At 54.6% G+C, this 14,233-nt stretch overlaps 3 protein-coding genes across 7 annotated transcripts in view; 1 reads left to right on the top strand and 2 right to left on the bottom strand.

Moving 5' to 3' along the window:
- Positions 1-2,593: 2,593 nt before the first annotated feature.
- On the bottom strand, positions 2,594-4,093 carry LOC123644428 (basic salivary proline-rich protein 1-like). Its single transcript, XM_045560483.1, has 3 exons — positions 3,359-4,093; positions 3,075-3,264; positions 2,594-2,956 (listed from the first exon to the last, which is right to left on the bottom strand). Exons 1-2 carry the CDS (start codon positions 4,091-4,093, stop codon positions 3,127-3,129), a joined length of 873 nt encoding a protein of 290 aa, XP_045416439.1. The 3' UTR covers positions 2,594-2,956; positions 3,075-3,126.
- On the top strand, positions 4,011-5,198 carry CEBPD (CCAAT enhancer binding protein delta). Its single transcript, XM_045561521.1, has one exon. It carries the CDS (start codon positions 4,092-4,094, stop codon positions 4,908-4,910), a length of 819 nt encoding a protein of 272 aa, XP_045417477.1. The 5' UTR covers positions 4,011-4,091; the 3' UTR covers positions 4,911-5,198.
- Positions 5,199-6,550: 1,352 nt separating this feature from the next.
- Positions 6,551-14,233, bottom strand: part of SPIDR (scaffold protein involved in DNA repair) — a 415,406-nt gene continuing 407,723 nt past the window's right edge. For 4 of the 5 annotated variants that reach the window (XM_045561517.1, XM_045561516.1, XM_045561519.1 and 1 more), the window contains 5 exons: positions 12,635-12,728; positions 11,520-11,634; positions 11,198-11,251; positions 10,366-10,584; positions 6,551-6,794 (listed from right to left, as the gene is read on the bottom strand). In XM_045561517.1, coding sequence (XP_045417473.1) covers positions 6,651-6,794; positions 10,366-10,584; positions 11,198-11,251; positions 11,520-11,634; positions 12,635-12,728 — 626 coding nt within the window. In that variant the 3' untranslated portion in view covers positions 6,551-6,650. The remainder of the gene's footprint in view (positions 6,795-10,365; positions 10,585-11,197; positions 11,252-11,519; positions 11,635-12,634; positions 12,729-14,233) is intronic. The other variant, XM_045561518.1, reaches the window with a different exon arrangement.

Below are 14,233 nucleotides of genomic sequence, written 5' to 3' on the forward strand. Positions count from 1 at the left end.
TGGTCCAGTATTGTCGGAATAGTAACGTCAAACCTTGCTGCTAATTCACGCGTAGGTTGAGATGGATTTGCTTCCACCACAGCTTTCGGCTCATCATTATCCACCTTGGTCTCAGGTCACCCACATGGCTCATTTTCAAGATTAAAATCCCCAGAATGGAACTTCTCAAATCGTCAACGTACTGTGCATTTATTAGCTACATCCTTCCCAAACACTGCATTAGTTCGAGCTGCATTGGTTCCATGATGGAACTCATGTTTGCAAATAACATGAATTTTTTATTTATCCATGCTTTCACAAAAATTGCTTTAAAAATTTTTTGAAAGATAATCATAAGCCAAACTATGTGTCTGATAGAATGAGGATGTACCTTCACAATAAAAATAAAACAAGAAGTGTCAAAGTGAAATGTCAGAGATATCAACTGTGTAACTTACTACTTAAGGAAATCAGATGACATCATACTTAATAAGCAACCTAGCATTTCTTTCTTTTTCTTTGTGTCTTTTTTTTTTTTTTTTAAGACAGGGTCTGCCTCTGTCACCCTGGCTGGAATGCAGTGGCAGGATCGTAGCTCACTGCAACCTCGACCTCCTGGGCTCAAGTGATCCTCCTGCCTCAGCCTCCTGAGTAGCTGAGGCTATGGGTGTGCATCACCACACCGGCTACTTTCTTCTTTTGTAGAGATGGGGGTCTCACGGTTGCCCAAGCTGGTCTTTAACTCCTGGCCTCGAGCGATCCTCCCGCCTCAGCCTCCCAGAGTGCTGGGAGTACAGGTGTGAGCCCTGCTCCCCAACCACCCCCGCAAGGGCCAAGCATTTCTTTAAAAGGTGCTCTGCCAGCATCCTCAGGATTCACTCCATGTCACTGACACCCATATGCGGGCAATGACACAAGCAGCATCACTGACACCTTGGCAATGGTGATTGTCATATACATCCCACTTTCAGTGAAATATGAAAAATGTGCACCTAGCTAGCAAGATGTGAGATGTATTTTTCCTGAAAATCCACATAAGAAAATGATAAATTTGGCTCAAGTAAGTCACAGAAAGCGAGAATGGGTTAGCCAGGCGCGAATGGGTTGAAGGATCCTGCTAGTGGAGCAGAGGAGAGGAGAGAAGCCTCTCAGCGGAAGCATCGGCATCACCTGCGGACCAGGCCAGTCCCGGGTATTCACAGTTGAGTCAGGGAACAGCTGCTTGTGGTAGGAAAGGGACGTTATGGCCTGCGCGCTGGAGGGCTCCTGCTGGGAACCTGAAACTGCATTCTCTAGCCAAAGAACCTTCCAGCAGATCCTAAGGAACAGAGGGACATGATGGGCTCTCGGGGCAGCCATCTGGAGAGCAGACTGGGTGGCGGGAACAGGTGTGAGGGTCCCACCCTGCAGCACACGCCTGTGGGAGATTTGATTCTGCATGGCAGGTCCACAGACCAAAGCCGAATAATGGAAATGCTACTTGGTTTCCATTAGGTCCCTGAGAAGGAAAACATGGGGCTGAAGACAGAATGAAAGAAACAGAAAAGATTACAAGAACAGGAAGAGAATGACAAAAAGTGGGGGCGTGCGAGAAAGCAGCCGAGTCACAGCTCTGGGGGGAGGGTGTGATGACAGCTGGGCGCCAGCCGCGGCTGGTCCACTCGGCGGGAACACAGCTTGGGAGGACAGATCGCTTTTGCGTCACGGGGAATGGGAGCAAGTCTATGGTGGGAGGGACACCCCGCCAGACGCTGTTCTCAGCTCCGGCTGCTTCCTCGTCCGGGGCTCAGTCTCTTAGGTTCTGGGCCTAAAAACCCAGCCGTCCCTGCAGCTTTCTAACGAAATACACGGGATTTACCAGTTGGGGGTGACCCCAGCACCCCTGGCTTTATTCTGTTGGCCCTGTCCTCTCTTTAACAGACTCACGCCTGGGGAATAAGGTTCATCCAGAAAAGTCTGTATTTTTGGATATACACATATAACATCTAGAAACCTCACTACTGTGACACAAAACCCAGGCAAATAAACCACAAAGTTAAAATTAGCCCTACAGCAGAAGGTAAACAAAAGTATCTGATCTGAGAGTTGAGAATCACAGTCTGAAGAGGGCATCAAAATCAACAGTTTCCCACCTCTGGAAACCTCACTTCATATTTACATATTGATAGCACTGCTCAAAAAAACATTTTCACTTTTTCAGACTCTAATTTGGAGCAGAACTGTTCTTGTGCCACATGAAGTGCCTGAATGTGATCCCCAGGGAGAGCGAGCTGAACTGCAGTCACTCCATGCCGCCTGAGTCTGGACACCGGTGTGCTTAGGAGTCCACACGGAGTGGACTTGCTGGAACAACTCAATTGTGCACAGCCCAAGAATGTTCTGGTCGACTCGGGAAGAACGCAAGACTCCACCCAGAAGGCTTTCTGACTCCTGTCTCGTGACAGGTCTGCTGAGAACACTGAAGTCAAGAAGGCTCAAACATTTCCCCCAAACAGCCCATCAACAATGAGAAATGACTAGAACGACTTTGCAATTGTTCTGAATAAACTAATAGCAGAGTTAGGAAAGGGCCTTGGGCAGTAAATAGAGACTGTCAAGAAATGAGGACAAACTGTTTTATTTTTTTTAAGTCTTTAATTAATTGCCCTCAAACATCACAACAATCCACACTCTGTTGTTCTATGCTCTCTCCCTCTTTCTGGAAAAGGGAAGAAATTTGTTCTAGCCCCTTTTCTGAGTGTGCATGAGCCCACACTACAAGCATTGCTAGGTTTGACACCTGATGGGTAATTAATAGTGTAATATCAACATCATATACTCTCTGTGACTAATTCTAAAGCAATACGTTAGTCCTTTTAGAAAACCTATTAGACATCCCAAGGTGCAACATCAGAAATCGCGTGTGGAACTGACTGCAGAAACTGCACAATTTGTGGAGCGTCTGGTGTTGGAATCCAACGTCTGGTGACTGAGAAGCCTACACGAAGAAGAGATTGGAGGTGGAGGAAAGTGTGAATGGCCACACAGATTTAATAAATGATTTGACCAGAACTGCCTGCCCCAAATTGCAGGAAACGTTAACAAACAACGCCTACCCTCAGTCTTTTCTTCATGCATTTTACAACGCGAAGTACAGATGGCCCCGGTTCACAGTGGTTCGACTTGGGACTTTCCCACGGTGAGGGCGCAACTCGTGTTCCGCAGCTCCTTGAAACCCGTGCAGGTGACAATATCGTAAGTTGAGAAAGCCCCTCGGACTGCAGACATTTTCAATTTACGAAGGGTCTACCAGGATGCAACCCCATCGTGAGCCGAGGACCGTCTATACCGTGTTATAACGACTCGTATAAATCTTATCTGTCTCCCCTGAAGGACCCACCTGCTTTAGATTTGGGGGTGGTTCTTTACGGACTATTTCACCGGGAACGAAAGGGGCTAAGGCCAGACGCCGCCAGCAGGTGGCGCCCGAGCGCAGCGGGAAGGGACGCGGCGCGGGAGCTCGCGGGCGGCCGAGGGTGCGGACGCGGTGTCGCAACCGCGGCTCCGCCTGCTGCTGCGCCGTCGGCGAGGAGGTCCGCGTCCCCTCGGTCGGGGCGCTCCAGCGCGTCGCTGGGCCTTGACCCGAGGGCCGGGCCGGGACACGCGAGGAGCGCAGCCGGCGCGGCCCGCAGTGCCTGGGGCGCCCGGGTCTGCGCGGCTTCACGGCGGCGGGAGGGTGCGGCAGCCCCTCGCGGGACCCCCGCCGGCCGGGCCGCGGACCCGGGACCCCACGACCCGCTCGCGGCTGCAGAAGGCCCCGCACCCGGTGCCCGGGCCGCTGCGCGCTCTGCCCCTCCCGCGCGGCGCCCAGTCCTGGTTCTGATTTCGGCCCGGCCCGCGGCGGGAAGGAGGGGCGGCCCGGCGTGCGGGCAGGGGGAGGGCCGTTCCCGGCAGCGCCTCCTTCAGCGCCGGCCGGCCGGGCGGGCGGCGGGGGTCGGGGCGGCTCCTCCCGGGGCGCCCCCGCTGGGCCGGAGCCGGGGCGTGGCGTGCGCGTCAGCGGGGCTAGAAAAGGCGGCGGGCCGGCCCGGCGGGGTGACAGCCGCCCCGGGACGCGGAGCCGGCCCGACGTCGCCATGAGCGCCGCGCTCTTCAGCCTGGACGGCCCGGCGCGCGGCGCGCCCTGGCCCGCGGAGCCCGCGCCCTTCTACGAGCCGGGCCGGGCGGGCAAGCAGGGCCGAGGCGCCGAGTCGGGCGACCCGGGCGACCCGGGCGCCCCCGGCCCCGCCATGTACGACGACGAGAGCGCCATCGACTTCAGCGCCTACATCGACTCCATGGCCGCCGTGCCCACGCTGGAGCTGTGCCACGACGAGCTCTTCGCCGACCTCTTCAACAGCAACCACAAGGCGGCCGGCGCGGGCGGCGCGGGCGCCCTGGAGCTGCTGCCCGGAGGCCCCGCGCGTCCCCAGGGCCCCAGCCCCGCCGCGCCGCGCCCGCTCAAGCGCGAGCCCGACTGGGGCGACGGCGACGCGCCCGGGTCGCTGCTGCCCGCGCAGGTGGCCGCGTGCGCGCAGACCGTGGTGAGCCTGGCGGCCGCGGGGCAGCCCACGCCGCCCACGTCCCCCGAGCCGCCGCGCGGCAGCCCCGCGCCGACCCCCGCGCCCGGGCCCGCCCGCGAGAAGGGCGCCGGCAAGAGGGGCCCGGACCGCGGCAGCCCCGAGTACCGGCAGCGGCGCGAGCGCAACAACATCGCCGTGCGCAAGAGCCGCGACAAGGCCAAGCGGCGCAACCAGGAGATGCAGCAGAAGCTGGTGGAGCTGTCGGCCGAGAACGAGAAGCTGCACCAGCGCGTGGAGCAGCTCACGCGGGACCTGGCCGGCCTCCGGCAGTTCTTCAAGCAGCTGCCCGGCGCGCCCTTCCTGCCGGCCGCCGGGGCCGCCGACTGCCGGTGACGCTCGCGGGCCGCGGAGACTCGCAACGACCCATACCTCAGCCCCGCGGGCCGCGACGAGCGCCGCCGGGCGCCGGCCGCAGTTTCTGTGGGACACACGGGCGCAAGGAAGCTACAGCCTGGACTCACCGCCACTGAACTGCGAGAGAAGCTATTCGTGGTTGTTTCCCCTTAAATTATTTTTGTAACGGTGGCTTTTTCTACATCTTATTCCTATACATGCAGCTAAGGTACATTTGTAAAAAAAAAAAAAAAAAAAAAGACCTCAGAGGGCCCTTTGTATTGTACATAAGAGGGAAAGACTGAGCATGCTCACTTTTTTATATTAATTTTTACAGTATTTGTAAGAATAAAGCAGCATTTAAAATCGCCCGTGCTTCCTGTATTTGCGGTGACTCCCGCACTAGGGAAGGGTGCGGGCGCACTCCAGGCGTGCAGGAGCACCTGGGAGACAGGGGACCAGGTGTCCCCGCGGAGGAACCGAGTTTCTTAGAGGCGAGGTCTGCTTGCCCTGCAACATGCCTGCGTCCGCCTCCGTACGTTGCATTTAGCCGCCCTGCTCGGCGCAGCTGACTAAGCCAGTTGAGCCAGTAGCTCTCCCGTGGAAGGTGCTCTCAAAAAAGTACCCAGACTTGGGGAGGGGCTGGCTGATTTGGGGACCCTGCTGAGGACAGCTAAAGAGCTAACTAGATGGCTGCCAGAAGGGTGAGGGGGTGTAGGAGGTTTCAAGTCATCCAAAAGCTTGTCTCAGTCATCTTGGGCTTTTGTGGGACTTTACTTTCACTTTCCTCAGTCTTTTATGGACAATGTCAAGTAGATTTTCAAAGTGTGCAGAAAAAGGACAAAATAATCATGTAGGAGATGAAAAAGGCAGTCACAAAGCTACTTAAAATGGGCTATTTTGCCAGTAATTGTATGTTCCAAGGTTTAATCCAAACAAAGCTATCTGCCTTTCCCCCCAAGAAAACTAGGTATGAGGCACCTTGTCTTGGACTTGGGCTGCTACGTGTATATTATGTAATTAATTAACCCTGGCCTGTCATGATTATATTGCTATACAGAAGGAAACACAAAATCTTTAGCGTCCAAAGATAATTAATTTGTGGTTTCAATCTGCGAACAAAGCAAACTAACTGACTGAAGTTTGTAATCTTTGCTCTCTGCGTCCCAGCCTGATTAAACAGGGCCATGGTGGGTGAGCCATCTGCATCCCCGTTCAGTACAGCACACTGGTTAAGTTATCTACACTTCATGGGTAACAGTTTCACCTCTGACATAGTTCCCCAGAACATTTTTCCCAAAATGTTGAACTGCAAAATGCTTACGTTTGACATTTATTGTAGCACAACAGTAGCACCACAATATGGGACAAATATTTGAACCTTGCCGGGAATTCTTTGGGGGAATGTTAAAACAATTACTACAAGAAAAACATAATGAATCATAGTAAAATTTTAAGTACTTTAAAATTACAACTGAACAAGTTTTTTTTTCTGATAAAATATTATTGCCTAATATAAAATTAAGGCCTCAAGCTTAAGATTCACCATGTTCCTGAATTTGCAAGAAGGTAATAAAAAAACAAAACTGTAAAGAATTTTGATTTTTAGTTTACAAAACCATTTTATTAACATTTGTCCCAGAAAAATCTCGGTAAGTTTCATTCCAAGATCATAACCTACATTCACTCTGTCCATAGTTAACAAATAACTGCCCCCCCCCTCGCGGCCACTCGGCAAGGTCACAGGTCCCAGGGCGGCCGCCCTGCACTCAGCAGCTTGATCTCCTCCAATCCAACACAGCTCCTCGGGTGGGTGGTTACAGACTCCACAAAACAATTTAGCAGCCCCACCTCCTTTCCGAGGACACTCTTCACTTCATAACTCTGCAGTGATAAAGGCACACTGGTTAGAGCAAACAGAGCTAGCCCCGGACGTTCTGTTCCCAACAACACAGAACAGCAAAGCGCCGGGGCAGAGGCCCTGTCGGCAGCCACGACCTTCCGCCCCTGGGCGCTCGGCCCGCTGAGGACAGTGGTAGGGAGGGAGGAATGAACGGCTGCTATAAAAGCCCCATTTATTACGGCAAATGAAAAAATGACTTTACTGTGACAGCTGAATTCTGTTTTTACACAAGGAACATTTATAATACCTCTTATTAATGCTTTTACTGGACGTCACGATAGGCAATCCCCCTTGGCTTAGGAAAGGGCCTGGGGGCGACACGCAAGAGCTCTGCCGGGAAAGGCCGGTGGTGTGCCTGCAGCTGTCTCCACTTCCTTCGGGACACTTCCCCAATCTAGCAACACTTCCGGTCAAAGGATTTCCTGGTACTTTGCCCCAAACTTCCCTCCTCGATAGGATCCCATTTCTTTTAGAGTTACACTGGCTAAACAGCTCTTTCTGTGCTGGAGTCGTGAGACTGAGCTTTTTCTTCACATTCTGTTTGGTTAAGCCCGGGCGAGTTTTATCTCTAGATGAGAACACAGGCACAGGGCAGCCTGGTCCCCATCCCTGCCGGGGCTGGACGGGTGTGGTGTGCCCCTATAGATCAAGCTGCAGAGCATTTGCTGTTGGGGCTGAAAATAAAGAGACGCTCAAGAGCACTGAGGTAGTCTCCCCTTTGGCCTTCAGGGAGGCTGAGCCCTGGAAGGCCAGGCCATTGCAGAGAACCCCTCCTGGGTGCAAGGCCTGCACCAATCTCCGCAGCAGCTGCGTTCAGTGTGTGCCCGTCCTGAAGTGCCAGGGCCGAGGGGACTGCAGCTGGAGAAGCCAGACGATGTGGCCAAAGCAGGCACAGTCTGTGGCTCCTCGTGCCCTTCCCGCCAACGGGGGGAACCTCCTGAGTCTGGGCTGGCCTCAGCGACTAGCTTCTCGGGAACAGAATGCAGGGGAAGGGACACCAAGTGACATTCCAAGCTTGGCTGGGAAAGGTGCTCAGCTTCCAGCGGGCCTTCTGGCCCCCAGACACATGCTGTGGGGAGTCCAGCCAGAGCCCTGCCAGGACTGACGGAGCCTGCTGTGACCGCCCAGGCTGGGGAACCCGCTGATGCCCCGTGGAGCAGAGATGAGCTGTTCTGGTGGAGCCCTGTCCGGACTGCCAGGCTGTGAGCAGAATAAATGTTGCAGCCACTAAGTTTTGAGATGGTCTGATTTCTAGCAATAAATATCAGGATCAGTCTGGGACGCGAACACCACTGTGATGCCAACTCACAGGACGCTTTCGTTTCCCCGTGTGTGGGGCGGGATGGTGCGCCTTGGGGAAGTTTTGGCTTCCTTAGTGAGAAGTTACAGCACGGTCAACAGGGCAGTGTCGGGGAGCTGGGGCGGTGGGGGGTGGCTGGCGGGCGGCAGGCATGCTGAAGCCTCCCCGGGCTCGCTCACTCGCTGTGGGTCAAAGCCCCGTGGGCCCACGCTGAGGCCGCGGCGGTGAACCAGACAGAGCCGCAGGCTGCTGGCCCGGAGAGGGGCGCCATGCCGTGCTGGCGGGTGGGGGTGGGAGAGCTGGCCGCTTCTCCCGTGTCGCCTGCGCCTCCGTCAGCCCTGCGTGTACGACAGCGTGAAGCAGAGGGCCCAGCCCCCTGTGCTCTTCTGGGGTAAAAGTATGGAATTCTGACTTGAAAAAGAGTCAGCAAAAAGTCATTCCTTTTCAGAATGTTAGGTTTGGCTGCATCATCTATAAATGGAGTTTAAATTATAAACCTTTTACAGTTGGGGAAAATTAACGTGGGGAGGTTAAGATAATCATACTGGCAAACTCACATGCACTATTCATTTGAATGTATATCTGCATATACGTATAAAATGTGTCTCTATTTTTAAAAGTCACAATATACATATATGTTCTTCTAACTTTTCCTTTTCTGAAAGCTGAGGAAACAAACTTCAAATTCCATATCTCCATAATGTTGCCATTGAGAAATGACACGCATCACAGCCAATCCTATTGTTTTCAATCTGCAGCTTGACCACACTGGAGTGGAGGATAAAACTTAACACCGTGTGTCCTAACCAGAAACAGCACACTTGCTCCAGGGAATGGAGCGACCGCTTTTGTGGAAAGCCCTGATTTGATTCTCTGGATTTCGGTGAATGTACATTCTCACCCAGAAGACGGAAAGAACCCAGACTGGTGACCCTCAGCTGGTCTACACCCAGGCCCTTTGGATGCCCATTTTCTATTGGCTTCTCTCCAGGTCAGACGTAAAGAACCAATTATCCACTGTGAATAAAGCGAGGGCCTGGGTAAGGAGCTTCCTAAAATGTGCACCTCTCGGCTCAGAACTTGCCCTCAGCCCGCTGGTGTAGGCCCTGGGACCAGAGCACCCACCACGGTGGCACCTGGGCTGCCGGCACCCTGTGCACCCCACCCGATGCACACGCTGGCACACACACGCAGCACACCCCCGCAGACATGCACACACAGGCTGTGAAGCTCTTTATAAGCAGGGTTTTACCTACGGGAACATTCTAGTGGACAAGTTAAATGAGTGGGAGGAACAAGCTGCCCCAGCCAGAAGGAACCAAGTGAAGGTGGCAGGACTTCTGCCAGGGCTTCCTGGTCTCTGGGTCCCTAAAGAGTGGTGGGGATTGTCAGGGGGCATGAAGCGCCATCGATTGTCCACCACTGGGGGCTTCTTGAAGCCACCCTCCTGTGCAGCCGCAGCTCTGCCGGGGGCATCTGCCTGCCACGCCCATGTGTTCTTAGTTTTGTTTAGGTCATGGGTTCTGGTTCATTCTGCTCTGCGTTCTCGAACAGGAGCGTTTCCTATCCTGTGGTTCCCCCAACGTTCTCCACTGAGACGCACTCCCTGATAACCCGCCGTCTTCAGCACCTGCTCCAAGCCCCACCTTGGCAGCCTCCCTAGAGTCAGCCCTGGGCAGCGTGCCCCTTTCCAGCACTGCCTCCTCCCTCCCTCCCTCCCTGGGACCTTGCAAGGAAGCAGTCAGTCAACAGCACCCCTGCCTCGCACCTGCTGCAATGCACACTGAGCCCCCCGAGAGCAGAAACACACGCACGAGGGGCCCTGCCATACGTGGCCATGTGGGCTGCTCCCGGCTCTGCTACATGGTCACCTCTGTGGGGCTAATGATGACCTTCCCTGCGTGGGACGCGTTTGCTGGGAGCCTGTACTCTTTACCTCCCTGGCAGTGCAACAGATTCTGCCTCGCTGGGATGTGGGGAGACTGCAGGGAGTAACATGAGAAAAGCAGGGAGCACAGTCCTCGGCCTGTGCAATCACCTGGCTCTCGCACAATCAGGGGACGCTTGCTGACGAGCCTCCTGCAGCCCGGGCCAAGCTTCAGCTCCCACTAGAGCAGCAGCTCTGGTGAAGGCTCTGAGCTGGAGCCCAGGGTCACCAGGGACCTTTAGAGTCGGGGGGCTCTATCCCACGAGGGAGCACAAACCCTCCAGAGCTCCACAGACCACTCTACTGCCAGGTCAGGGCTCCGAACCTTGGGCTCAGACTGGTGATTCTCAGAGATCCTGCTCGTGGGTTTAGCTACATTCCAGTTTAATTCCAACGCTGCCAGCCATGGTTCAGACGAAAGAGGGTCAACTGCAGTCCCCGAGGTGCAGGGGGAGACAAGGGCAGGCAGGGGTGGGTGGAGGAGCCTCCACAGCACGGATCGAGTTTTCATAAATTCTGGCTGGAATCTGGCCATGGGGGCCCACTGGAAAAAGACCCCTTGTATTCAGTGGAGCAAACAGTTGCAGGGACAGTCATCCTCCCCTACCAGCACAACCCCAAGAGGCTGGCCCAAGTGGGCTCCCTGTATGTGGACCCCGTGCTGGCCACAGACGCCGCTACAGAACACGGCCCAGGTGCCCACTCATCGTGCTTTTAAATGCTTTGTCAAGACAGAGGTGGCATCTCAGGGACATCTCATTTACGAGGGCCAAATTTCACAAAGCAGAACTGTCTCTGGCCTATAACTTATCATCAGCTGGTGCTTTTCTTGGAGGAGCTCAGCACACTTTCCTGAGCCTCCCCACAGCAGCTCCCGGGCAGGCACACCAGTTCCGAGAAGAAACAGTGACAGTGCCAGTTCAGCAGAGTCTGAATGCCCAGCCATTAGAAACACTGTCTCGGGCAATTCTCTTCTCTTAACGTGACACTGCCGCAGGAGGACTCCAATCTCAGGACTGTGCTACTGTGATCAAAGCCAGGGGGACAGATGTCTGCATCTCCCTCAGGGCTGAGCTGAGGTGACCTCACTTCCAGAGAGGGGCTTCCCCTGGGGCGACTGCCCGCGCGGGCCCCTGGGCCGGGCCCCCTGCACTTACCCCGTCCTCGCAGGCGGCAAAGCTCAGCAGGCAGGAGATGCTGCGCTGCAGCAGCTGCAAGACAATGAGACAGGCGCGTTAAACCCCGTCACGGCAGGTGCTCCTGTGACGTCACTGGTGTCCCGACAATGTGCGTGTCCCGTCTAAACCACTGTCTTCAGAACTTCGGTCTCAAAGCCTCCAGTCAAACCTGACTTCTGAGTCACAACGTGGAGAGACTTCGTCTGGGAGGGGCGAGTCCTCCCCTTCCCCGGGAGGCCCGTCTGGCAAGAGCCCCGACGCCACCCGCTGGGCACACGGCCGACCCGGGCCCGGCTCCTACCTTGACCTTCACTCTGCACCGGGGTCTCGAGGGGCAGTCCAGGAAGACCTGCAGGTGTCTCTTGAGAACAGGAGACGTGACCACCCGGGAACAGTCCCCGCAGGAAAAGGCGCCTCTGGCGGGTGGGAACACAAGGGAGGACAAGGCGCAGAGGGGCGCAGTCAGCAGTTCCTTCTAACTTGGACGTTTGCTGGCGTGGGAAAGGAACGCAGTTTCGCTGTCCTCACGGACGCCAGCTTCGGCTGACGGCACCTGCAGGCTGCTGCGGGGACACGGGCGGAAAGCACGCGGGGCGGAGGGGACGGCCAAGGGCCCAAGGCCCTCTGGCAGCTGAGGGAGCTAGGCCACCCTCCCCGGGGGGACCTGCCCTTAACCACCACTGCAGCCCCTGTGCACCACCACGCGAGCCTGGGCCCTGCCCCCTGTCCCTTCAATGTGATCCCGCGGTGACTTGCATATTCCTAAGGCCACCAACCCAGGGGCTGTCAAGGACACGTTTGCTCTTTGCTCCTTAAGAAGCAGGAAAGTCATGGGGTTGCCCCTTTGGGCAGATGACACAGTGTACTCTGGAGGCCAGACCAGGTGGCACCAGCCCAGACACAGGCCCGGGGTGGGGGGTGGCAGGGCTGGGCAGGGACGGGGTGGGTGTCTGCCCAGGAGGCTGCACACGGGGCCCCGCACAGTCCCTGCCTCTCACGCAGGCCGAGCCGGACGGTCGCCACTGTGCCTCACCTCTTTTTGCTTCAAAATACTAAGCGGGTGCAACTGCTTTTGTGACATGGATAGCTTCAGCAGCGCTCGAGTGTGGCCGAACGTGCCCCTCGCCCGTCAGGCAGGTTTTCGTGCCTCCCCTCCTCCTCTCTCCCCAACTGATTCTTTTTTTTTCTTTTTTATTCTCCTGATAATAAAGCAGCTAAGGACAAAACCCAGCTTTCTCTTTTAAGATAGGAGCAGCTGCAAAACCAGCAGAAATCCCTGTGAGGAAACACAGTGAGCACCGGGCTCTCCCTTCCCGCAGCGCGGCAGGCGCCGAGGTGCCCGGGAGCCCCCGGGGAGCTGCCCACGCGGGGCCCAGGCGGCCGCGGGCCGGGGCTGGGCTGCTGCTGCGCCCTCACCTGGCTTCTGGCCTCCGTTGCAATCTCCCGCTGCCACACTGGTCACACGCAGGCCACGAGAAAGCGGAGCTCTCATCCACACCGACCACGGTGCCTAGGCAGGGACGGGAGAGTCGGCCCTCAGAGGCGCTGCTGCCCCTTGGCACACAGATGACATGAGAGGCCCCACGTGATTTTCTTGTTTCTCACTTGTGAGTTTATATAAATGTTCCTAAGCTTTCTGTAATTTTTCCATTTGTTGTACAAACAAAATAAGCAGTTTTAAAACTTGCCCAAATACCACTACCTAACCAAGTATTTTTGTTTTTGCTTGATCTGTTGTGATCTTTTTCCAGATGCACACATATTTACACCTACAGCCAAACCACCTGTGCCCTGTCTCGTTGTGCTTTTCAGGCTGCTGTGAGCTGCGGTGAGGACTGTCACATCTCACCGCCATTCCACTGATGTGGCCCTGGACATTTAGGTCTCCAGGTGACTTCAGGGTGTGGCTGTGAATCTCTGTACATAAGGCCTTTTCTGTACTGAGGCCCTTCCTTGGGTGAGTAGAATTCCTGTGTCAAAGAGTATGATATTGGAGACGTAGAAAAATTCATTTAGAAAGTGCTTCCCAAAAGGACTTTCTGATTTACACAGCCAGAATTCAGAGCACTGGTTCTACCACATGGCTACTAACATCATCTTAAGAATTTGTCTCTTGTGTAACAGAATTGTTTATTTTAATTTCCACTTCTTTCATAAGGAAAGATAAAATTTATTTTATTTATTTATTTTATTTTATCATTTATCTTTTAGAGATGGGGTCTTGCTCTGGTGCCCAGGTAGAAGTGCAGTGGCACGACCATGGCTCACTGCAAACTCCAAATCCTGGGCTCAAGTGATCTTCTTGCCTCAGCCTCCCGAGTAGCTGGCACTAAAAGCACATGCCGCCATGTCCAGCTATTTTTTTTTTTAATTTTTGATAGAGACAGGGTCCCGATATGTTGCCCAGGCTGGTCTCTAACTCCTGGGTTCAAGCGATCCTCCTGCCTCAGCCTCCCAAAGTGCTGGGATTACAGGTGTGACTCACTGTGCCCAGCCAAGAAAGGTAAATATTCTTATTGGCATGTTAATATCCCCCATTATGTGATTTCTCTGGTATCCTTATTGCTATTGTGATTAAGGATACAGAAATTTCTTTTTTACTACAAAATCCGTGACTTATTTATTTATTTATTTATTTTTTTGGACAGAGTCTCGCTCTGTTGCCTGGGCTAGAGTGCCGTGGCATCAGCCTTGCTCACAGCAACCTCAAACTTCTGGGCTCAAGCGATCCTCCTGCCTCAGCCTCCCGAGTAGCTGGGACTACAGGCATGCGCCACCATGCCCGGCTACCTTTTTCGATAAATATTTTTAGCTGTTCAAATCATCTCTTTCTATTTTTAGTAGAGATGGGTCTCGCTCTTGCTCAGGCTGGTCTCGAACTCCTGACCTCGAGCGATCCACCTGCCTTGGCCTCCCAGAGTGCTGTGATTACAGGCGTGAGCCACCATGCCTGGCTGTGACTTATTTATTCAAGCAACAAATATGCGTATGATGCTATTTAGTGTGGGATATACG

Source organism: Lemur catta, chromosome 9 (assembly GCF_020740605.2).
Source record: "Lemur catta isolate mLemCat1 chromosome 9, mLemCat1.pri, whole genome shotgun sequence".
Classification (NCBI taxonomy): Eukaryota; Metazoa; Chordata; class Mammalia; order Primates; family Lemuridae; genus Lemur; species Lemur catta.

Coding starts and splice junctions, on each gene's coding strand:
- LOC123644428 (XM_045560483.1), bottom strand. CDS start 4,093: ATGGCGACGTCGGGCCGGCTCCGCGTCCCGGGGCGGCTGTCACCCCGC. Junction 3,265..3,358: donor CACCCCCAAATCTAAAGCAG/GTGGGTCCTTCA, acceptor GCATCCTGGTAG/ACCCTTCGTAAATTGAAAAT.
- CEBPD (XM_045561521.1), top strand. CDS start 4,092: ATGAGCGCCGCGCTCTTCAGCCTGGACGGCCCGGCGCGCGGCGCGCCC.